This window comes from Podarcis tiliguerta, assembly GCF_965153285.1.
Source record: "Podarcis tiliguerta genome assembly, chromosome: 9".
Classification (NCBI taxonomy): Eukaryota; Metazoa; Chordata; class Lepidosauria; order Squamata; family Lacertidae; genus Podarcis; species Podarcis tiliguerta.
Genome location: NC_139542.1, coordinates 10,220,935 through 10,246,621, shown reverse-complemented (window position 1 = coordinate 10,246,621; position 25,687 = coordinate 10,220,935). Strand labels below are relative to the sequence as shown.

General features: G+C 44.9%; 1 protein-coding gene across 5 annotated transcripts in view; it reads right to left on the bottom strand.

Annotated features, from left to right (window-relative positions):
* SHROOM3 (shroom family member 3) overlaps positions 1–25,687 on the bottom strand; it is a 216,357-nt gene that overhangs the window by 51,681 nt on the left and 138,989 nt on the right. For all 5 annotated transcript variants that reach the window (XM_083398147.1, XM_083398152.1, XM_083398149.1 and 2 more), the window contains one exon: positions 40–171. In XM_083398147.1, coding sequence (XP_083254273.1) covers positions 40–171 — 132 coding nt within the window. The remainder of the gene's footprint in view (positions 1–39; positions 172–25,687) is intronic.

The window sequence follows — 25,687 nt, the reverse complement described above, 5'->3', positions numbered from 1 at the left end:
GAAGTGCAGCAACATTGGCAGAAATGTTCCACTCCTCACCTGTTCTTTAAGCGCAGTTTAACTCCAGCAGGCCATGGGGTTTTGCTGTATTGCAAGTCAGACCTGAGACACTCTGAGCTGAGGGAACGGGAAGCTGTAATCTCAGGATGTCCTTTTGCTGCAAAGGTATCCCTGGGAAAAGAAACAGACCAAAGAGAGGGAGCTTAAGGATGGTGCAATCACACTTCAGCAAGGAGCATTCAGGATGAAATAACTCCTCTCTTTTTAAATAAAATGCATTAGAGACCACAGATGCATATACTTCAGGCTAATATTTATTTGAGTATTTCTATCCCGCCTTCCAGCATGAAGGCCGCAGAGGTGTTAACAATACAATAATAAAATACCGTATTTTTTGCTCTATAGGACGCACTTTTTCCCCCTCCAAAAATTAAGGGGAAATGTGTGTGCATCCTATAGAGCGAATGCAGGCTGCGTGGCTAAGCCCAAAGCCAGAACAGGGAGACGGAGTGCTGCCTGTTCTAGCTTGGAGTTAGCTGCGCAAAGCCTCCACAGGGAATTCCTGCTGCACTCGGAAGGCTTGCAGATAGCTGCCTGAAGCCCCTGGAGCGCAGCGCGAACTACCGCTGTGCTCCGGGGGCTTCAGGCAGCTATCCGCAAGCCTTCGGAGTGCAGTAGGAGTTCCCGCTGTGCTCCGAAGGCTTGCGGATAGCCACCCGAAGCCTGGAGAGCGAGAGGGGTCAGTGCACATCGATCCCTCTTGCTCTCCAGGCTTCGCTTCGCTGGAGAGGCGCTGCACAGCTTTTCCCCTCCTATGGTCTGGAGCGTCCTACGGTCCAGTGCGTCCTATAGAGCGAAAAATATGGTAATCATAAAACAACCATTTAAAAGGAAATGGAACAACACAATAAAAAGCCACGAGACATAAAAGCAGCAAGATGCAGGTTTGATTCGAAGCAGGATCTTCTGAAAGCTTGAGAGAAGGCAAAATCTCTACTTCAAAGCAAGTCTGTTGAGCTCAATGGGAGCTACTCCTGGGTGAAGCATGTACAGGATTGCAGCACTGCACTCCCAGAATCAGGTTGTCTAAATCCCACTGCAGCATCCTGAATGCAGCTTTGCAATTATATAGCCTGATCTTGTTTGTGCCAAAGCAAGTCCTACCTAAGTTCAAAGGGGAGGGGGATAACTCCCTGATAAATGTGCAAAAGCAAAAAGAAAGCTGTTTTCTGCCAGGCCAGACTGTCATGTTCTGACAGGCAGCAGCTATGCCAGGGAGAGGTTACCTGACATCTTTTCAACAGGAGATGCCATGGACAGAGCCTGAGGGGTGTTCACACAAAGCATGGGCTCTGCTACCCACTGAGCTATAGTTCTTCCCCGTGCATCGTAGCTCCGGTCACAATAAAATAAAAAACCTGACAGAACGAATGCAAAGCCAGCAAAGGGAGAGAGTTTTCAGACATAAATTGCAAGACTGGCTCCCATAACTGAACCCATTAGTACAAGGAGCAGCGAGTTTGGATTGCAGTTTAAAGAGGAGTGCTGTGAAAAGAGCTGAATGCTACTTCCTTGTCCTATGCCACAGTTGCTATAGCTCTCGGTCAACTGAGATGGAGGCTTGTTATTTCCCCAAACTTAATACAGTGGTACCTCAGGTTACATATGCTTCAGGTTACATACGCTTCAGGTTACAGACTCCGCTAACCCAGAAATAATGCTTCAGGTTAAGAACTTTGCTTCAGGATGAGAACAGAAATTGTGCTCCGGCGGCATGGCAGCAGCAGGAGGCCCCATTAGCTAAAGTGGTGCTTCAGGTTAAGAAGTTTCAGGTTAAGAATGGACCTACAGAACAAATTAATTACTTAATTAAGTACTTAATTGCTACCTGAGGTCCCAATGTAGTAGAATGGGAGTTCAAAACAAAACAGAACAACCCTCTCTCATTCCAGTCCTGGTTGCTCACACATATACTGCACCAACCTCAATGTGCAACAGACACATACCAATTTAGTATTTTCAGAACTGTTGATAATGTATCCCAACTTTATCCCAAAGTGCAGAAAGACCGTACCGCTCCAGATTGGGTGGGTTTTGTCTTGTCTTGCACAGGTGAATTATTCTGCAACATCTCACTGGTGCAATAAAAGTGCATTAGTGGTGGTTTACATCAGACCACCCGCACAGCTGTTCTGTAATGCTTCCACAGTGTTACTGCTCTATTGCCATAGAGCAACAAAAGCAGGACAAAAAAAAAGAATCAGAACATTTGTGGTACAGGAGCTCAGAATGAAGTTACCGGACATGCACAGACTTGAAACAAAGCAGTATGTTTGCCCCACAACCTTTGCACTCATTAACAGTATTGAAAGTGAAACTGCATGTAAGTGCCCCAATAATATCACAAGCACAAAACCATCATGAATGCAAAATAAAAAGGATGGCAGGAGGGGCCTCTTATATATCTGTGGCTGTTAAGTTGTGGGTGAACATATCAGACGACACAGCGATTCTTCAAACAGCTCTTGTTTATTCACAGGCCAGAACAGAACTGAACTGAAGGGTTCAGTCAGCCTGCTTATATAGAGCTCCACTAGAACGCAACAGTAACCATTTTCTTAAACTATCCAATCACTGAACGTCACTTTCGATCCCTTATTTGCATAACTATCTACAGTATCCCCCTGCTGGCCCAGGGTGAGAACTTCAGTACATAACAGTGGCTACGTGTGTATCCTCAGAAAGAAATATGCTTAATACCAGATGGAATTGTGGGTTGGAGGGAGAAAATCACTTAAAGCAAATAGGGTTGCCATATTTCAAGAAGTAAAAAATCCAGACAGTTGTGTTAAGCCCCAAACTTGTTGAGCTTTTTTTGCACAATTAAGCAAAGGTTGGACCGCAGCTCTCCACAACTTCAAGCAGGGGTCTCTCCCTGCCAGGCCAAGCACTGAACCTGGGTCCTTCTCTGCACACAAAGCGATGCTCTGCCATTGAGCTATGGCTGCTCCCTGTACCTTCCGCAGCAAAAGGATGCGCATGAAGAGTGCAACCCGCAGCAGCTCGTCTGCACATGCACAGGTTGCGACTCGCTGCTTCTGTGCATGCACGAGCGGCAAAACCCGGAAGTAACCCTTTTCGGTACTTCCGGGTCACCGCGGGACGTATCCTGAAAGAACGTAACATGAAGCAAACGTAACATGAGGTATGACTGTACGCTGAAGAGCCAAAGCTCCTGATCCTCAAGACTGGGATGAAAAAGAACAGGGAAAGGAAACAGCAGAACGGAAAGCTGTGTGAGAGGGAGACATTCTGTCCTTCCCTCTCCGCCAATAAAAGAAGAAAAGAGGGCTAATGACAAGGGTGCTGGCATGGCTGTTCTATGTTTAGGGGGCTTATGGCTCAAGCCACATGCCATCCTGTGAGGCTTGGGGACGCTTCGGATAGCTGAGATTCCATTGCGGTGAGGGAAAAGAAAGAGCAGCCTTCTTTGAGGCAACCCAAACCCTCCCGTCACCCTCACTCCTCCCCACACGTGCCAGGCCAGGAATTTTAAGCCGCCACACCGTCCATTAGAGCCAGGAAAGTGGCAGCGCCCGCAAGACTTTCACCCACTAAAAGGGAGATTTCTAGCGCCCGGACAGCATTGTTGCGCAAGCCTGTTGCCGTATGTCACGGCTGCGCTTCAAATCCTCCCTCAGCTGCTCGCCCTCGGCCTTTCCTCTAAATCCCAGCCCTCTTAAGCTTCCTTGCTCGACATGTGCCGCTCCCCATAAGCCGGGAAGGGCCCTTTGGTGCGTTCGTGACTGAGGGCACATGGTGGTGGAAAATCACTTCAGGTGGTCATCTGGCGTGAGGATGGCTGCCTTTCCCCCATCAGCAAAACAACTAGCAGACCAGCGATCATGGAGCAGTTAAGAGAAGGGTCTGGCTTGCTATGTTTGCCGTGAAGTCACACACCCACTTTCAAATTTTACCTCACAAGAGCCAACTGTGATAGGAGGCAGAACGCATTGGGCTGAACCAGGGGAAAAGGCCTGTGTATGAATGAATCCCTGCTGAGTTGAGAGACTCTCAAAAGTGGCCTTGAGCAAGTTGCTTCCTGCCACTCTGATCTGCCCCGCAGGGGTGTTACAAGGATAAAATAGGATAATCCTGGGAGGAAGAGCAGGATAAACAAAACAATGCACCTGTTAGATCCAGTCTGTAATATAGGGATGGCAAGGCTAGTCTAGTTTACAGGGCTGTTGTCAAGGATTAAGGGTGACGATGTTACATGAAGCAGCCCTACCTAACCTGGGATCTGCATATCCTAGGCCAGGCATCCCCAAATTCAGCCCTCCAGATGTTTTGGGACTACAACTCCCATCATCCTTAGCTAACAGGACCAGTAGTCAGGTCCTAGGCCTTCCCGCTGCCATACATTTAAAGCACTCTTATTCCACTTTAGACAATCGGGGCTTATCCCAAAGAATTCTGGGAGCTGTAGTTCATTACGGGTGCTGAGAATTGATAGGAGACACACACACCCCAGTTCCCCTTATGCAGCTACAATTCCCAGAGTAGTTCAACCGTCAATCCCTCTTCCCAGTGGACTTTGGGAATCATAGCTCTGTTTGGGGAATAGGGGGTCTCCCATAAACTTATAAAGAGGCTCCTATTTCTACAAAGAGGTTATCAGATTGTCTATATGGTAAAGTACACAAATATTGTGAGAACCTGAGAATGTCCCAGATGTTAATGACCCCATCTTTTATGATGGTGTCTTTTTATCCAGTTGCTATAGGGAATCAGTCTTGTAGGTAATGCTGCATTAGCTCTCCTACCCTCTAATACAATTATTATTATTTATAAAATTCATCTATTTTACATAACCAAATCACAGAATTAAGGGATCCATAGCTAGCCTGTGCCCAGTTATTTATTCAATTTTAGTTATTACTTCTTCCCGCCCACCCAGTGGCGTAGCGTGGGTTGTCAGCACCCGGGGCAAGGCAAGTAATTTGCGCCCCCTAACCCGTGGATTTTAGTAGGGGCAGAGAGCTGCGAGTGCGAGCGCCCCCCCAGATGTTGCGCCCGGCCCCCCCTGCACCCCCCACGCTACGCCACTGCGCCCACCCCCTAAAATGGTTTGGGGGACAGGCCCAAATATGTTCGCCCACAACTTAACACTCTCCTTGGCACACACCCTACTTTTATGCCTACAACATCCCTTTACGGTAGGCTAAGTGGTAGTGATTGGTCCAAGGTCACCCAGGAAGCAGAACCCAAATTGGAGCACAGGTCTTCATGGCTGGCCCAGTGTTCCTACATGACCATATTGGCTCTCTTTGTGCCACAGCCAAAACTCAATCCAAATGTAACCCGGTGTGGGGAATATAAGAAGCATCACAGTAGAATTAAGAACTTGCTCTTTCCAAAACACACAATTGTTTTGTTTACCTCTCTCACACAGCCAAGAGATCATCCCTGAGTTGTTGAGCAAGATTTAGGACTTCTGATGTTCTTGATAAGGAGCACTGGAAATGAGCCCTTTTAATTGTCTGACACATTTTAAAAAAAATAAAATACTAGTCTTGTCCTTCACCCGGGTATTAGAAAATTAGATGGAATGCTGAACAGTAACGATTATAAGTAATTGGACCAATATTAAGTGTGATTAGAGAACAGGTAATTAGAGGTTGCATTCTTAGCATGAACCAACTTAAAGATGTAGGGGAAACCATTTCAGAGCCGTCTCTGGAATGTACCACAAATGGAATTTCTCATGACATCCTAAGATAATGTGACTCAATTCCTCCTGTCAGGTAGCTCAGTTCTACCCTGATTTGCAACTACAGTAGTACCTCAGGTTAAGTACTTAATTCGTTCTGGAGGTCCATTCTTAACCTGAAACAGTTCTTAACCTGAAGCACCACTTTAGTTAATGGGGCCTCCTGCTGCCACCGCGCCGCCGGAGCATGGTTTCTGTTCTCATCCTGAAGCAAAGTTCTTAACCCGAGGTACTATTTCTGGGTTAGCAGAGTCTGTAACCTGAAGCCTATGTAACCTGAAGCGTATGTAACCTGAGGTACCACTGTACTGCCAGACTCCACTCATCCTCTGTTTATCCTACAGGAAAAACAAGAGGTGAAAGTGAGCCTAGAGACTGCCTCCTCCTGTGTTGTTGTGTGGGTTTTTTTGGGGGGGGGGTCTTCACCAAAACATGGAAATATTGCTCTGCTTCACATGTGACTCTGGAGGGTTTTCAAATGTATTAATGACCCCATGTTGAGGAGACAGCATACCTAGAAATGTATTGGGGGACCTATCAGACAGACAGACAGACAGACAGACAGACAGAATGTAACACAAAGGCAGTCCTAAAAAGCAGGGATCAACTATCACCTCATGCATGAACTTAGAAAGGGGACCTAGGCAAGGCATTCTCTATACAGTGGTACCTCAGGTTACAAACACTTCAGGTTACAGACTCCGCTAACCCAGAAATAGTACCTCAAGTTAAGAACTTTGCTTCAGGATGAGAACAGGAATCGTGCGGTGGCGGTGCGGCAGCAGCGAGAGGCCCCACTAGCTAAAGTGGTACCTCAGGTTAAGAACAGACCTCCAGAACGAATTAAGTACGTAACCAGAGGTATCACTGTACAACTCAGCCTGCCTTCCCTGCTTCCAGCTCACCAAATGCAAGGAGGGGCACAGCTCCTGCACGTTTACATCAGAATATAAAAAAGCCATGCTGGATTATGCCAAATGCCAATTTAGGTCAGGGTTCTGTTCTCATAGGAGACAACCAGATGCCATCAGAGAGAGAGCGAGGAAAACCACTCGCAAGCAACAGACGAATGCCAACAACTGGAGGACATAGTCATTGTGGCTTAAGGTCATAAATTTGCCTAATCCTCTTTTAAAACCAGCCACACTGGTGGCCATCACTGCAACCTGTGGTACTAAACTCCATAGTTTTAACTATGCACTGTGCGTATCTCATTTTGCCTCTCTTTTTTAAAAAAAAAAATTCTATTAAGAATTTCAACATAACATATTATCATAAACACATCATCTTCATTCCCCCCTCCATTTTTTCTCCTCCCCCCCTCCCCAAGAAAAACCCTCCCTTCTACCCACCCCAGACTTCCCTCAGCTCCTCTCTATGGTTTTTCAACATATATTATTCTCTATTATAAAATTCTATTATAAAAATCTAAAGATCCTTAAATTATCTATCTGTTATGTTAACAATAATAAATTTGTGTATGTTTATTCAAAACCTGCCAAGGAGTTCTGATTTGTTTTTTAAAGTAATTTGTAAAAAGTTCCCATTCTTCTTTAAAGCCACAGTTGTCCTTGTCTCGCAGTTTGTATGTCAATTTTGCCAGTTCCACATAATCCACCATTTTGCCTCTCTTGAATCGTCCAACGTTCCGCTTCATCCGAAGACCCTGGGTTCCCACACTATGATATAAGTACACCTACTGATGATATTCCCTCATCTGTACAACTACTAAAGGTGCGGAAGTCCTGTTCCCTCTTGCAACTGGCCACCCTAGTCCCTAGCCACTTCAATATGAGGTTAATACAGGCCACATTTTGATTAAAACTAACCAGGTTATGTGCAAACCAGGCCAATGGCAGCCCTTTCTCTTTGCTCCATTAGAATGAAGAGGAGGGATTTTCATTCAGCTCACTTTCATGGAATGAGGAGGAAAGTAGCTACATTGGCCTGTAGCTCCTTGAATTCTGATACCCTAGGCAGCTGTTTTTGGTGCCTACTGGGTTAGCCTGGCTCTCGGTGCATAGGTCTAATGCGAGAAAGACGTGGTCTTGAGTCAATCCCTGTTTATCACAGTTGGGTATGATCACTGCAGATGGTGACAGCAGCCACGAAATTAAAAGACGCCTGCTTCTTGGGAGAAAAGCAATGACAAACCTAGACAGCATCTTAAAAAGCAGAGACATCACCTTGCCAACAAAGGTCCGTTTAGTGAAAGCTATGGTTTTCCCAGTAGTGATTTATGGAAGTGAGAGCTGGACCATAAAGAAGGCTGATCACCAAAGAATTGATGCTTTTGAATTATGGTGCTGGAGGAGACTCTTGAGAGTCCCATGGACTCAAAGAAGATCAGACCTCTCCATTCTGAAGGTAATCAGCCCTGAGTGCTCACTGGAAGGACAGATCGTGAAGCTGAGGCTCCAGTACTTTGGCCACCTCATGAGAAGAGAAGGCTCCCTGGAAAAGACCCTGATGCTGGGAAAGATGGAGGGCACAAGGAGAAGGGGATGATAGAGGACGAGATGGTTGGATAGTGTTCTCGAAGCTACCAGCATGAGTTTGACCAAACCGCGGGAGTCAGTGGAAGACAGGAGTGCCTGGCATGCTCTGGGCCAAGGGGTCACGAAGAGTCAGACACGACTAGACTAAACAACAATCTGGATCAGTTGTGCTCAGTGCATGTGCCCAGTGTCTAACTTTTTTATATAAAAAAAAAACTGAGCCCAAAAAAGCCCGAGATGTGTTTTTATTAAAAATAAACGAAAGCTGGCGTTCTCAGGATTCCAACCTTTGCGCCGGGTTCCGTGCATTCATGGCGCATGGCCAGATACGAACAGCCCTATTCATAGCAACGATTGCAAGTGTTCATCCACGAAAAGAACAGACGAGCATTTGTCCTGCCTTTTAACACACGAAATAAGGGCTTTCAGGAGCTATTTCAGACTGAGTTATATCCTACCGACCCATCTCGCCCCCCTCAACGTTGGCAACAGCATCTGAAATGTTTTTTTCTCTCTCTAAAGAGATCACTTTTAGCTGTTCACTGTTATTTATACCAGCTGCTCCCATTGTGCCTTTGGAATTTCATGCCACACACATTTACTGTACAAACACATTCTGTAAATGCTTTCTTGGGCTTAGCTGTATGGGATGACATCCAGGGAAAGTTAGCCTAAATCCTATTGAATTCAGTTAAGCACTTGTGCCCCACTGGTTTCTGTGGGTCCCGCAGTCCAAAGCTATGCATGTTTACTCAGAAGTAAGCCCCTGCAAGTTCCACAGTGCTGACTCCCCTGTAACTATGCATGGGGTTGCAGCTTTACTCTCTCCAGGTTGCAACTGTAGATTTTCAGCTCTTTGCACAGTACTATCTCAGCCACAAAACAAATGCATATAATCCCTTTCTTAGAAGAAGATATCTGTTGTGGTAGTCATGGCAACTTTTAAACGCTTTCGGAGACCCCCTAAAGTCTTAAAACACCAATATATACTGATAAACGTACAAATATCAGATAAAAAGAATGTTTTGTTTAGAAAAGTACTGTGTTGCTGGTATAAGAGAACAAACAAACTTGATGCATTATTATTTTTTGGACCAGGGGCACCCCACACTGCTTTCCCCCCATATTGCTTCAACCCTTCCTCAGATGGCTTTTCTCCATCCTTGAACATGTTCTTGCTTACTTACAGGCCAGAATCAGTTCACCGTTACATTTGGGCAATTTTCCTGTCCTATTTCCCATTTTTATTTATCATTGCTTAATATATTATTATTATTGTTACTGCAATTGTTATTATCATTACAATTTATTGCCTGCAATTTGTTGCTATTTTATTGATGTTTTGGGCTTTATTCACCTTATGCAGAACGATGGTGCAGGATATTGAAGTGCAAATAAATAGAGTTAAAAAGTTCATACGAGGGACAGGAGCTCTGATTCAATGGCAATCTTTAGAGGGTTCACAATTCCCTCTTGCAAATTTCACCCAGTTAAAAACATTTGCATACAAATGGAACAGCCTTGGTTCTGTATAAACAGGGAACCAGACAGAAGGCCTTCTCGGTAGTGGCACCCGCCCTGTGGAACGCCCTCCCTCCAGATGTGAAGGAAATAAGCAGCTATCCTATCTTTAAAAGACATCTGAAGGCAGCCCTCTTTAGGGAAGTTTTTAATATTTAATGCTGTATTGTTTTTAACACTCGATTGGAAGCCGCCCAGAGTGGCTGGGGAAACTCAGCCAGATGGGTGGGGTAATAATAATAATAATAATAATAATAATAATAATAATAATTTTCATCTGATACTTTACTAACATATCCCACCCCTCTATGCATTAAAAGATTCTTTATTAGTGCTATGTGCTACTGTGAAAACGGCGCATTTCTAGCTACCAGCTGCATTTTTCAGGTGGTATGTTATGTGCCTCTGAAAGTTTACAAATCATCAAGGAAGCCTACTCTCTAAGCACGGCCCCAGATGGAGCGGGAAGACTCTCTGAGTAAACCCGCATAGCTCCCATCTTCATGGGAAAAAACGATTCAACCGTATCTTTCCAACAAAATGGCTAGACAGATCTCATCAGCAAAGGCATTATTTTCACTGGCGCCACATCTGGCAATAATATGGATAGCCCTTCAAAGGGGAAGTCCCTCCTGGACAAAATATGAAAGCAAGTAGTAGCTCTTTCCAGACAGGTTCTGTCGATGGCAACTCCTGTGAGGAGGGAAGTAGCAAGAAAAACTATATTGTATGCATCAATTACTTGGCATTGGTCCAAAATCTAGATGCTAATGTGTCCATGCCTCCATCCCTGAGTGCACTTAAAACATTGCACTGTATGTATGTATATATATATATATATATATATCTGCAACATTTCAAAAAGATAAAAGGGTCTATGTATCAAATCCATATGTGGCTGCATCCTGATCTGCGTTCACTTCAAAGCCGGCTGCCAGAAGACTAATGGGACTGCAGTTGCAAAGGCAACTGGCAATTTTTCAGTTTGTGTCCACTGCATTTCATTCATTAATCTTAAAAGCCTATGAATGAGGCCATCCATGTTTCTAATCAATCAAAATTCTACCTGACCGCAGCCCCTCTTACATGGTTGCTTAACAGGAAGGCCATTATTTTCTCACTACTAAAATTAAACGCAAAAAGGAGTTTTCTCCACGCTCCCATCCCCGATACAGATGGCGGGCAGGCGGCTGGAGGTAGCTGGAAGAGCCTGGGCAGATCTGCACACCATAAAGCGCCTTCAAATGCACAACTTCCTCCAAAGAATTCTGGGAATTGTAGTTTATCCCTAACAGAGCTACAAATCCCAGCACCCCTAGCAAACTACAGTTCCCAGGATTCTTTGAAGGACGCCATGCGCTTTATGGGTTTATGGGTGGATCTGCCCCTTGTTCCCAAAACTATAGTCCAGGGGTTCAGTGTGTCTGGCTGTTAACCAGAAGGTGGGTGATTCGAGCCCACCCACAGACAGCTGTGGGCAAGATTCCTGCATTGCAGGGGGTTGCCCTAGCACACCCAGCAGCTAGCGATGGTAGAAACTAAAATCTGAAACCATATGGAGACCTACAGGTTAGTCACCCCTCTTTGGAGACCTGGTGCAAGCTGTCTACTTGTCTCTATTACGCACTGCTTGAAAACAGACCAACAAAGATTACAAAGACATGCCAAGTCTCCAGTGCGATTCCGACGAAAGAAGAATGCTAGATGAAATTAATGGACTACGCAGAATTGGACAAAATGGCAGGAAGGATTCGAAACCTGCCAGACCAGAGATTTACAGAAGATTGGGAGAAGTATATGAATTATTTGAAGAGCAACTGTAATCAAATTCCGCTAGTAGGACTGCAAAAAGTTTTGTAAGGAGAAATATACGGTGTTACAAAGTAGAAAAAGATAGAGATATTGGTTATGAGTTTGAAATGTAATAGGGAAAATAAGAAGTGCATATTAAGAGATTAAGATTGGAAAATTTTCAGACAGGAAAATTTTTTTTTTGACTGATGGAAGTCAAAAAAATTAAATAAGATGTAAAAGTATGTTTAATCACTGTTGGAAATGGTATGTTAAAAAACTAATAAAAATGTGTGTGTGTGTGTGTGTGTCCAGTGCTCTCTGATCCAAGAGAAACTAAATGCTCAATACTTGGAACCTTGCCACTTGGGGGGAAAGGATGAGCATATACAGAGGTGTTCTTCTACCTGCAAAGCTGTCCTGGTTCCATTAAAAAGACAGACTGATAAGGCCTTGATGATGCCTAGTGAAAATAGTGCATTATGGATCAAGCAGAACATCACCCATGGTTGCGAATGACAGCCCCCACGGACAGACACAAACACATTCGTCTTCAACAATAAAACCTCTGCTGTCTGAATAATTCTGGTCCATGGGAATCTCTTAACTGGGCACAGGGAACCTGTTGCTCTCCATCTGTTGCTGGACTCCAACTCCCAACAGCCCCAGCCGTCACAGCCAAAGAGCCAGGGATGATGGGAACTGTAGCCCGGCAAAAAATGAAAGACCACCGGTTCCCCATCCTTGTCCCAAGCACTGATTTGCACAACCCAAACCCAGAGCTGGTACTCTCGCAAGTTGTTGCTCTGCAATACCCGCCGCCGTCTGCACAAGCAAGGCATTTCAACCTTGCTATTGAGAGTCCTTCACAGGTCACTGTTTCGCTGTGGAGCTGCAGATTCTTCCCACAAAGAGCCTTGCCAGTTTTGTTTGAAAGAAACTGGCCGTGCTCCTGCGCCTTTAATAGCAGCCTGAACCATTAAGCAGCCAAAGTTCTTCCCAGCATTTCTTTCCATGCCAGGAACGGCTGCTGAATGATGTCTATGTGCCCGGCAGCTGTAAAAAGGCACAGAGGGGGAACAGCAATCCTACTTCACTATTTGGCCACGGCTGTTTACCCCTTAACTTCCTGGGACAGATGGTTGTGGGAGACTGCAGAATGCACTGTACTACTGCTGCCAACTAGGAGAGCATCCTTTGCCCTTTGGGTACATACGATGTTGCCTTATGGCAAGGCAGACTATGGCTCCATCTAATTCACTACTGTCTAGAAGAACAGGTTCTCAACCTGTGGGTCCCCAGATGTTGTTGGACTACAACTCCCATCATCCCTGAGCTCTGGCCTTGCCAGCTAGGGGTATGGGAGTTGTAGTTCAACAACATCTGGGGACCCACAGGTTGAGAAAGGCTGGTCTAGTACATGGATAGGCAAACTAAGGCCCAGGGGCCAGGTCCGGTCCACTCGCCTTCTAAATCCGGCCCACAGACAGTCCGGGAATCAGCATGTTTTTACATGAGTAGAATGTAAATACTACATTCTACTCATGGCCCCACAAATAACCCAGAGATGCATTTTAAATAAAACCACACATTCTACTCATGTAAAAACACACTGATTCCCGGACCGTCCGCGGGCCAGATTTAGAAGGTGATTGGGCTGCATCCGGCCTCCGGGCCTTAGGTTGCCTACCCCTGGTTTAAATGTTTCTTTGATTGCCCTTGAATCTTCCTGCCACACTTGCCATCCTCTCGTGCCACACCCTTTGAGAACGACAGGCCTACACTGACTTGCAGTGGCTTTCCGGGGCTGCATACAATCTGTCTCCCAACCCTGCCAGGAGCAACTGGGGATCGAACCCTGAGCATATGCTCTGCTGAACTATACAACACTCTTCAGTGGCTAGGGTGAGGCGGGGAAAACTAATAGTCCGCTTCTTCCCTGGCGTGTCTAAATTACTTGCGATACTGAGATAGGACCACTCTATTCTTAGCAACTGTTGCTTGGCAGATGCAACACAGAGTGAGCCAAACTGCATGGTGAAATAAGAATCCATTGCAGTCACTACCAGGAGCTAGGCCAAAGTTTCTGTCATTGGCATGTGCCCTTATCTACAACCTCCCAGCAATCTCCAGGCATGCGGCCTGCATCATGCAGCAATGGCCCAAGCAACACTGAGTCAAGAGAGACCTCTGCAGCACAAGGTTAACAGGTGGACTATTACCTAGTTGAGAATTAGTGCTGTGTCCTCCATTCATACCAACATGTGTAGTTCAAAGGCTCACCTTCTTCTGCTATCAGTGGCATCTGAGCCCGCCTAAAATTATGCAATGTATCTCTTTTACTTCCAATAGAGATTTTTCTCGGAGAAGCCACGTTCTGCCATTCTACATCTCTACCTCTCTTTCAAATCGGAACCAGTGAAGGTCCTGTGTGAGTGCCTGGAGGTGGTTGGAGGATGGATGGCGGCTAACAGATTGAGGTTGAATCCTGACAAAACAGAAGTACTGTTTTGGGGGGACAGGAGGCGAGCGGGTGTGGAGGACTCCCTGGTCCTGAATGGGGTAACTGTGCTCCTGAAGGACCAGGTGCGCAGCCTGGGAGCCATTCTGGACTCACAGCTGTCCATGGAGGCGCAGGTCAATTCTGTATCCAGGGCAGCTGTTTATCAGCTCCATCTGGTACACAGGTTAAGACCCTACCTGCCCAGCAACTGTCTCGCCAGAGTGGTGCATGCTGTGGTTATCTCTTGCTTGGACTACTGCAATGCGCTCTATGCGGGGCTACCTTTGAAGGTGACCCGGAAACTACAACTAATCCAGAATGCGGCAGCTAGACTGGTGACTGGGAGTGGCCTCCCAGTACGTTTCTGAGCACAATTCAAAGTGTTGGTGCTGACCTTTAAAGCCCTAAACGGCCTCGGTCCAGTATACCTGAAGGAGCGTCTCCACCTCCATCATTCTGCCCGGACACTGAGGTCCAGCGCCAAGGGCCTTCTGGCGGTTCCCTTGCTGCGAGAAGCCACGTTACAGGGAACCAGGCAGAGGGCCTTCTCGGTAGTGGCACCCCCCCCCCCCCGTGGAACGCCCTCCCACCAGATGTCAAAGAGAAAAATAACTACCAAACTTTTAGAAGACATCTGAAGGCAGCCCTGTTTAGGTAAGCTTTTAATGTTTAATAGGTTATTGTATTTTTAGTGTTTTCTTGGAAGCCACCCAGAGTGGCTGGGGAAACCCAATCAGATGGGCGGGGTATAAACAATAAATTGTTGTTGTTGTTGTTCATATAAATGGTTAAAAAGGTAAAAGTAAAGGACCCCTGACAGTTAAGTCCAGTCACAAACAACTCTGGGGTTGCGCCGCTCATCTCGCTTTGAAGGCTGAGGGAGCCGACGTTTGTCCACAGACAGTTTTTCTGGCTCATATGGCCAGCGTGACTAAGCCGCTTCTGGCGAAACCAGAGCAGCGCACAGAAATGCCATTTACCTTCCCGCCGGAGTGGTACCTATTTGCACTTTGATGTGCTTTCCAACTGCTAGGTTGGCAGGAGCTAGGACCGAGCAACGGGAGCTCAACCCATCACGGGGATTCAAACCGCCGACCTTCCAATCGGCAAGCCCTAGGCTCAGTGGTTTAGATCACAGTGCACATCACATAAACAAAAATGGATGATAAAACACCCCTTAAGAGATGGCAAATCTTTTTATACCCAGGAGGGGTTCTGCCCGGTGGAACACCCTCCCATCAGATGTCAAAGAGATAGATAACTATACAAACATCAGTAGACATCTAAAGGCAGCTCTGTATCGGGAAGTTTTTTTGTGTGTGTGACATTCTGTTGTGTCTTTGCGTGTTTGTCGGAAGCCGCCTGCAGCGGCTTGGGCAACCCAGTCAAATGGGTGGGGTACAAAAAAGGAATTGTTATTTTTATGGGAAATGATACCTTAACCGAGGGGTCAGCAAACTTTTTCAGCAGGAGGCCAGTCCACTGTCCTTCAGACCTTGTGGGGGGCTGGACTATATTGGGGGGGGGATGAACGAATTCCTATGCCCCACAAATAACCCCGAGATGCATTTTAAATAAAAGGACACATTCTACTCATGTAAAAACATGCTGATTCCTGGACCATGCGGGGGCCGGATTTAGAAGTCGATTGGGCCGGCCCCCATGCCTTAATTTGCCTACCCATGCCCTAACCTTTCTCTTGCAGGGCTTTGTGTTACACAATGTCACTCACTGTCCTAATACACTGGCCAATCAGGTCTGGGTTCAAGCAAGTGAGATAAGGATAGAGCACTTTGGTGTTAACTCTCTCTATCCTCACGCCTCAAGGTTAAGGCAGGCTCTTAAAGGGACAGTGGGACAGATGGTGCAAGGACTGCTTTCACCGCTCTACTTTTTCTGAAGGACAAGGGTGGAGCATTTTGTGACACAGCAGGGATGCGAATGGTAATCTCCCCTGACACAAGGGGGAATTAGAATCACAGGAGTTGGAGGGGGGGCCCAGGCATCATCCAGCCCAACCCCCCTGCAATGCAAGCATCTCAGCTAAAGCATCTGTGATTTTTGCAAATGACCTTGGTTATGCCTGCGGCAGAACAGACTGAAAGAGCAAACAAATGTAAAAGGCAAAGGAAGCCTTGGGTGGTTCATAAGAGAGAGAGAAGGGGAAAACTCCACAGAAGGACAATATATTTATTGGGACCAACCCAATGTTATTCACTGAGTGAATCATAGAATCAGAGTTGGAAGAGACCACAAGGGCCATCGAGTCCAACCCCCCTGCCAAGCAGGAAACACCATCAGAGCACTCCTGACATATGGTTGTCAAGCCTCTGCTCCAAAGGAGGAGACTCCACCACACTCCTTGGCAGCAAATTCCACTGTCGAACAGCTCTTACTGTCAGGAAGTTCTTCCTAATGTTTAGGTGGAATCTTCTTTCTTGTAGTTTGGATCCATTGCTCCGTGTCCGCAAGCTTTTGAGTTCTGCAGAAGCCTTGGTCAGGCAAAGTGTTACGCAAATGGGAAATAAACAAGGGAATTACAGAATTTGACTGTAGCCATGAGGTTAGCTTGCAGGAAAACCTCTAGAAAAAATGGGTCTTTCAGTCTCACTGGGCTGCCATTGCTGTTGTTTATAAAAGCAATACCCTGTTCCCTTTAAACATTAGCAGGTGTTTAAGCAGGTGTGAAGCTTTTCTGAATGGCTTTGTAAACCTACAGGAAGCTACAGGACTGCTATATAGCAGCAAGCCTTATTGCTTGCCTTATAGGCAAGGGAGAAAAAGAAAATAACTGTGAATCCTCAGCAGTGCTTTTCTGTCTGGGATGGCAAAAGTCTGCCTTTTTTTGTCTGAAGCGGCTTCCTGGTCTGAAACTGAACTGGTGCACAGTATTCGAAACTCCCATTGTTCTAGGCACATTTTGCAACCGGGAATTTCATTAGCGTGAGTAGTTTCTGAGCTCTGGGCACAGTACTGCGCCTAAGATTTCAGATTAAAACTGCAGAGTGGAAGGAAAGGAGGACCTTTTTTCTGCCTCTCCACTTCCAGCTGCTCTCTGAAGACTGGAACAGAGACCCTCTTAAGAATATCAGGGGGGTGGGCAGGGGAAGGACTAGACCATGTGAAAAACGAACGTGAATTTTAGCTGCAATTCATTCATTTCCAGCTTTGTATTCTCATTATAAAAAAGTGCACCTAGACATTGTGTTGTTGAATCCATGTTGAACTCCTAGCTTTCATATCTCAGTTTCTAACACTGCAGTGGTACAGTCCCTGCGGACAGCCTATAGGTAAAGATAAAGGGACCCCTGACCATTGGGTCCAGTTGTGACCGACTCTGGGGTTGCGGCGCTCATCTCGCTCTATGGGTCGAGGGAGCCGGCGTACAGCTTCCGGGTCATGTGGCCAGCATGACTAAGCCTCTTCTGGTGAACCAGAGCAGCGCACGGAAACGCTGTTTACCTTCCCGCCGGAGCGGTTCCTATTTATCTACTTGCACTTTGACGTGCTTTTGAAGTGCTAGGTTGGCAGGAGCAGGGACCGAGCAACGGGAGCTTACCCCGTTGCGGGGATTCGAACTGCCAACCTTCTGATCAGCAAGTCCTAGGCTCTGTGGTTTAACCCACAGCACCATCCGTGCCCTATAGCCTATACCATCTCAATAAATGCTTGTGAGAAGAGACAACAGTTTTTTATTTTAAAAATTCTGCAACTTATCAGTTTCTTTCACTCTTTCTCTCTTTCCCCCTCTAAATTTGATTCAACACCTTTAAGGACTCTGATTCATCAGTTTTAAAAAAGAAATTACAAAAAGAGAAACAAGATCCTTGCCCTAAGGTTTACAATCTACTAAGCATGAGGCAACAGAAGAAGCTGAAGAGGTGAGAATGAGATGTTAAAATTGACTCCCAGCAAAAGAAAAGCAAACCTGGAAAACCCAGGGATAAAAAGGAGAAGCAACATGGATTTCCAGAGGCAGGGAATCTGAAAGAATGAATGCAGTAAGGGAAAGCAGAGGGGGAACAAGAAAGCAGCAGGAAGTAACACAAGATTTGGTAAGAAGATGAGAGCATAATCCCCCAAGCTAAGCATGCTAAGCAGTTCCCTTGGACCAAAGGAATATGGGAGGGGGTGTCTCCGGCCAATGCCTGCATCTGAGACAGGAGCAGGGAACCTTTGGTCCTCCAGGCGTTGATGAACTACAACTCCCATCAGCCCTAGCAAGCATGGTCAATAGCCAGGGGTGATGGGAGTTTTAGTTCAGCAACATCTGGAAAGTCAACAGTTCTGCACCCTTAACCTAAGGCTTCTTGCCTGCTCCTTTAAAACTAGAGATGCCGGGAATGAAACTCAGGGCTTTCTGCACACAAACTTTCTGCTCTCCCACTGAGCTGTGGCTCCACCAAATGCAGCCACCTCTGTCTGGAAACTTAGAAGTGCTTCCAGACAACCTGTTTACTGTTTAACGTGTCCAGAGGAGGGCAACCAAAATGGTCAAAGGCCTGGAAACAATGCCTTATGAGGAACGGCTAAGGGAGCTGGGCATGTTTAGCCTGGAGAAGAGGAGGTTAGGGGGTGATATGATAGCCATGTTCAAATATATAAAAGGATGTCACATAGAGGAGGGAGAAAGGTTGTTTTCTGCTGCTCCAGAGAAGCGGACACGGAGCAATGGATCCAAACTACAAGAAAGAAGATTCCACCTAAACATTAGGAAGAACTTCCTGACAGTAAGAGCTGTTTGACAGTGGAATTTGCTGCCAAGGAGTGTGGTGGAGTCTCCTTCTTTGGAGGTCTTTAAGCAGAGGCTTGACAACCATATGTCAGGAGTGCTCTGATGGTGTTTCCTGCTTGGCAGGGGGTTGGACTCGATGGCCCTTGTGGTCTCTTCCAACTCTATGATTCTATGATTCTACTGCACGTTCATCCTGATCTGGTTGTGGGAAGGTGAGACAACAGTGTGTTTCTTTCTAACACTTCTTTATGGCAAAAAGTCTGACCTTGCAGGAAATCAGGTTTGTTGCACAAGACCTCCAAATAAATTTTTAATTGTGCAGTCTTGCATTTGCCAGTATGTGATTGAACTCCACCCAAAAACAGCAAGTCTGGAAGCACCCCTGATTTTTTAGTTGCCGCTATTATAAAAGATATTCCCAGGATAATTAATCCCATCGGTTTCCTGGCAAATAAGATTTTGTGAATATATAGAATCAGCAAGACTTATAGCAGTGGTAAGAGGCCAATCCGACCAAAAACTGATAGAGGAGTGGACTTGTGTGAAGGAATAAATAAAAAAAAACATTGTTCTGGTATTAATACATCAATATGCAATGAATGAAACTTATAGAGTAAAAAATTAAGAAGAAATGGGTATAAGATGAGGTAGCCAAAAATAATATTGATGACACAGCGAAAAGAAGAAACAAAGGAAGTCAAATATAGGTGGAGGGAAGTCAAAATTTATATCTGTATGTTTAGTTTGTATGTTTGTTTTCCTTTTTGTAATCTAAGTTGAGAGGTGTATGTATCTATGTATATTAAGTTTGTTTAGTGTTCTAGTTTGTGTTTGTAAGTTTTGCATTTATCAATAAAAGTTTTTTTAAAAAATAAGAATCTGATCGGTTTCCAAATTCCACAAATGCAAACTCTGGGAGTTTGTGATGCATACAGCTCTTCTAAGATAGCTTTGTGGAAGGGATTTTTAAAAATAATAATAATAATTCAGAAAATGCAGCATTTTGCCTTTTTCACTGTAATAAAGATCCCTCCTTCCCCTGTAAGCAAGAACTGCATAGGGCATGCAGTTAGACCAGGTTCATTGTTGTCATTAGCACAGGACGTGTTTCTTCTTCACCAGGTACAGCAAGAAAAGATGAGACAGAGGAGAAGCCAAAATCCTGTCTTGCCAAATACACAGGCACAGAAGCATATCAAAGTAATCCTGCAAGCTTCTAGCTTTGCATGTGGGTGTGTCTTTTACGTGGTCTCTCTGTTTGATTAGATCTGACCTCAATTCCTCACACGGGCAGCTAGGAAGAGTTGCTGCTTTGCCTCTGTGCGAATTCAAGAAGGGAACCGAACGTGGAATTTCTCTTAATTGTGGGGTGGGGCGAGGAGTACGTGAGTGGGAGGGGATTCTGTTCTCCACTCATTTGGCACCGGCGGAGAGATCTTTGAGAAAATGAACTCTGTTTTTGCAGGAGACCTAATAATCCTTCCTCAGCACTGGGGGATTACCGGGTACTTAGAGAGACACTCACATGCACATTTTTAGCCTGTGCCAAGCGTGTTTTGTGTCCACAGGAGCCATGCTTCATTCTGCTCTTTCGCGGGGAGTGAATAGGCATTCCAAGGCATTTAAATGCAGCCACAGACCTTCTAGCCTAAGCTTTTCACCCTTTTAAAGTGCTCTGAATTGCCGGTTTGGGTTTTTTTGTTCAATTCTGTTTGCAATGGGGGCTCTACATTTGCTTCCAGTATTATGTGGCGCTCCCCCCTCCATCCTCCCCTCTTTTTGCTCTGTCTAAGTGCATCGCTGTCCCGCCGCAACCTCTGGCCCTGGATCCTCGATCAGAACATACAGTCGCAACTGTGGGTGCATCTTTGCTTTCCATGCTTCTGCACATGAGCCCTAAAATTAGCCCGTCACCCATAAATTGGGAGGTCAGCAACCAACCGCCTTGAGGTCAAATAGACCCTAGACCAGGGGTCCCCAAACTAAGGCCCGCGGGCTGGATAAGGCCCAAGGGACTCGTTTATCCACCTGCAGCATCGCCCACTCTTACCAGCACTGTGCTGCGCAGCTGCCTACTTCAGGGTCGGAGGAGCACTGGAAATAGCTTGTGCGCATGCGCAGGCGTTATTTGCGCATGCACAAGCGTTATTTCTGGTGCACATCTGGTGCACAAGCTATTTCTGGTGCTCCTCCAACCCGGAAGTGTGCCAGAAATAGCATGTGCACACGTGTATGGGCAAGCATGTGGGCACACGCTCCCCCGCCCTCTGTCCCGCCGCGCGATCAGCACTGGAGACACTGGCCCGAGGGGCGGTAAGTTTGCTGACCCCTGCCCTAGACATGTTGACTTCTAAGCTAGCTCACCAACCTGCTTTGCCCCCCCCCAACATACCCAGCGACACCTATTTGAAGAGCAGCTGTAACCAACAAATTACGCTAGTAGGACTACAAGAGGTTTTGTAAGGAGAACTATATGAAACATTGCAAAACAGAGAAAAGTTAGAGATATTAGTTATGAGATTTAAATGTAATAGCGAAAGTAAGAAATTTATATTAAGTGATAAGATTGGAAAATTTTCAGATGCGATTGATGGAAGTCAAAAAAATTGTATAAGATGCAAAAGTATGTTTAATTATTGTTGAAAATGATATGTTAAAAAACTAATAAAAATTATAAAAAAAGGAAAGAGGCGGGAAATGTTTATAGGAAAGCACTCCTAAAACACACACACATTGCGGGAAGAATGGCAGATGAAGCTGATGGACTACATGGAATTGGCGGAAATGACTGGCAGAATCCGAGACCAGGGAGAAGAGTCAGTGGAAGAAGACTGGAAAAAATTCAGAGTATATTTACAGAAATATTGCAAAATTAATGAATGTTAGAAGAATGCTGGAATGAAGTTATATGGTTTTAGCAGAAATGTTATAAAGAATTAAGTAAAAACTGATTGTTAATGGGTTGAAGTGGAAAATTTGAAGTTAAATTGTGTTAAGATAAATTATAGAACAAAAAATTGGAAAAGAGGGAAAGGATTTGCTGAAACAGTTAATTGAACTAGAATACAAAAAAGGGAGGTGTGAGGAGGTCGATGAAACAAGTAAATGAAAGGTAAAGATATGGAAATATGGGAGATGTTTTTTTAAAAAAATGTTTTTATTTTTCTAGTGGTTTTGATGTATCTTTCTTGTTTTTCTTTTTCTTTTTTGATGTATTGTTTGTCAAATTTTGTATTGTTTCCTTTTTTCTTTTATTTATTTTCTGTAACTATTAAATTTCTAATAAATATTATTTAAAAAATAAAAGAAAACACACACACATTGAATATCTCTTCCTTGCATGCAGCTGAACAGATGTGTGTTGTGCACACACGGTCACTCGCCACATGTGTGCTTGGTTGGTAGAAGAGCAAAACGCAGAGGAAACTGGGGGAAACCACCATTCCAAAAGCCTAGGAAATATATGGATGTAGAAAGGACAGGAGAGGCGGGTTGGACAGGCGCTAGTTAGCATGCCTGTTTATTTGCTCCTTGTGCCTCCCTTCCCAGACTTTTGTGGCAGGAGAGGGGCAGAGAAGCAGGTGACAAATGTGTGAGAAGGATGCTCAAAGCAACAGGAATGCAGAGGTCAAGAAGGATGAACAGGGTGGGGGAAAGGCTTAGGTAAAGGTAAAGGGACCCCTGACCATTAGGTCCAGTCGTGACCGACTCTGGGGTTGCGGCGCTCATCTTGTTTTATTGGCCGAGGGAGCCGGCGTACAGCTTCCGGGTCATGTGGCCAGCATGACTAAGCTGCTTCTGGCAAACCAGAGCAGCGCACGGAAACGCCGTTTACCTTCCTGCCGGAGTGGTACCTATTTATCTACTTGCACTTTGACGTGCTTTCGAACTGCTAGGTTGGCAGGAGCAGGGACTGAGCAACGGGAGCTCACCCCGTCGCGGGGATTCGAACTGCCGACCTTCTGATCGGCAAGTCCTAGGCTCTGTGGTTTAACCCACAGCGCCACCCGCATCCCAGGAGGAAAGGCTTACCTCCCCACTAAAGAAGACTGTGCCCAGAGTTCCAAATATACTGGCACTTTTGGAGCAGTGGGTCAATCTATTTGCGGGCCGCTGCTGCAGGAATTAAAAATGGCCAGACAAATATTCCAAACCTTAAACTTAGTGAGATGCAGAACATGGGAGAGGAAAGCATTAAGAGAAACAAAACCCAAGAGCGATTAAAATTGTTTGCCAAGGTGACTCAGTGTGCTCCCCTGCCAAGCTTGAGTCTAAAAAAAGAAAGTTGGGATGGGGTATTTGCCAAGCACTAATGTATCTGGCAGCTGATGCTTCAATGTTAGAAATTATTTTTACAGTTTTAAATGATGGCATGAAATCCTCTCTGTCTTTTTAGGCTAGGGAACCCTTTGTCTGCAGGCTGATCACAGAGTTGTTATGTACACAATATAACTCATTATCAAATCCAAACTCCTCCTCCTCTTCTTCTTCTGCAATGGTGGTGATTTTACTTTGATGTCATCTAACTCTTCTTTCCTCTGCAACTCTTCTTCAAGAGTTCTCACATACGCATAATCTCTAATTACAATAAAACTGGAGGTGATGAGTGTTTTATTGGTGTGGGGGTTTAAGCGAGGGTGGGTGTGGAGGAGAGGAGATTTATCAGCTGCCTGAAGTTAATGGCCCCTAACCCATCTCCTCCCAGGCAAGTGCTAAATTCTGGGATGCAAAAGGAATCTCAAGCCATGCTAATTTTAATCCCCACCCACCCACATATTTTTGAGACAACTGCTGAAATCCTCAATCAAAAACAACTCACTGACTCTCACCATTTTTAGCTTAAATGCATGCTAAAACACACTTCGCTGTGTTGTGTATTCTCCAAAACAGCAAAAATTCCAAGGATCCTCTGCCATTACATAGTCCGAGAAGAACACATAATCATAGCAAGAAACTGGAACCGTCAATTGTAATTTGACGGGAGGATGGCACAAATATGAATGGTTGTCTCAATGGAGAAATTAACCCAACAAATACAGTAATAAGAACGAATCCAACCCAAAAAGAACACTTTTCATGTCAAATTGTATTGTTTTGTAGCTTGTGTAGCCCAAAAGGAACACAGCTGGAGTCAACCAGAGATTCATGCTTCATTTCAGAAGAATGTCTTGGGTTAACTGTTTGACAGCTTTAGAAATCTGTGTTTGTCATGTATAAAGTTAGTAATAAATGTTGGAAATGTAAAGAAAAAGAAGGATTATTTTATCATATGTGGTGGGAATGTAAAAAGGTGAAATGCTTCTGGGAGATGATATATAATGAGTTTTTAAAAATGTTGAAATATACTTTTATTAAAAAACCAGAAGCATTTCTTTTAGGTATTGTTGGAAATTATATAAACAGGAAAGACGGTAAGTTTTTTTATATGCAGTAACAGCAGCAAGAATATTATTGGCCCAAAAATGGAAGCAAGAAGAACTACCAACATTAGAAGAATGGAGGATGAAATTGATGGACTACACAGAATTAGACAAGCTAACAGGAAGGATCCGAGAGCGGCGGGACCAGAGGTTTACCAAAGACTGGACTAAATTTACTGAGTATTTGAAAAGTATTTGTGATGATCAGATTACGTTTGTAGGACTACAAGGAGTTCTGTGAGGAGTAATTTAAGAAATCTTGTAAAAATGGAAAGGGAGAAATGATTTGTTAGAAAAGGTAAAGGCAATATTAAGTTAAGAATTGCAGGAGAAATAATCAAGATGGAAGGCTATCAGAGATGCTGAAGAAGTCCAAACAAGGACATATGTATAATAATTTGTGTGGTATGTTTTTAAAAAAATTGTATGTTAAAAAGTAATTTAAAAATATTTAAAAAAAGAAATCTATGTTTGTCTATTTTTTGTCTTACAAAATTACAATTATTATTATTTTATGAGCAAGTTTAATTTAAAAAAAATAATACTGCATGGTGGTGAGGGGTCGCTAAGGGGGAATGAAAGGGAAAACCCTGTATACACAGGCAATTATTTTTTTTGTGCAATGGGGATTGTGGTCCACAATACAAGAAGGAAGTGCATGTATCCTGCATAAGTAAGAGATGGGGGAAACCCACCCCAAGCGCAAGTTTGACCTCAGCTATAAACTCACCCAGCAACTACAGGCAATCCATTATTCTCTTAGCCCTCCCTGCCACCCCATTCGCAATGTGCAACCTAAACTTGCAGGGCTGCCATAAAAAATTACTGAGATAATAATATAATAAAAAACAGATCAAGGATCAAGTGTTGCTATAATTGCTATATAGGACTACAGTTATCAGTGGTGACTGGCAACCATTGGAACTGCTGGGACAGAAGCCAGGGAGACCACAGGAAGGTGGAGCCAGAGCTAATGACACACAGAGCGGTTTCTACTAACTAGCGTTCTCTAAAAAGTGCGAAAGAAGTTATACATTACATTACTTGGTCCAACAAAGGTCCGTATAGTTAAAGCTGAGGTTTTCCCAGTAGTGATGTATGGAAGTAAGAGCTGGGCCATCAAGAGGGCTGATCGTCAAAGAATTGATGCTTCTGAATTCTGGTGCTGGAGGAGACTCTTGAGAGTCCCATGGACTGCAAGAAGATCAAACCTATCCATTCTGAAGGAAATCAGCCCTGAGTGCTCACTGGAAGGACAGACCCTGAAGCTGAGGCTCCAATATTTTGGCCACCTCATGAGAAGTGAAGACTCCCTGGAAAAGACCCTGATGTTGGGAAAGATGGAGGGTGCAAGGAGAAGGGGACGACAGAGGACAAGATGGTAGGACAGTGTTCTCGAAGCTACCAGCATGAGTTTGACCAAACTGCGGGAGGCAGTGGAAGATA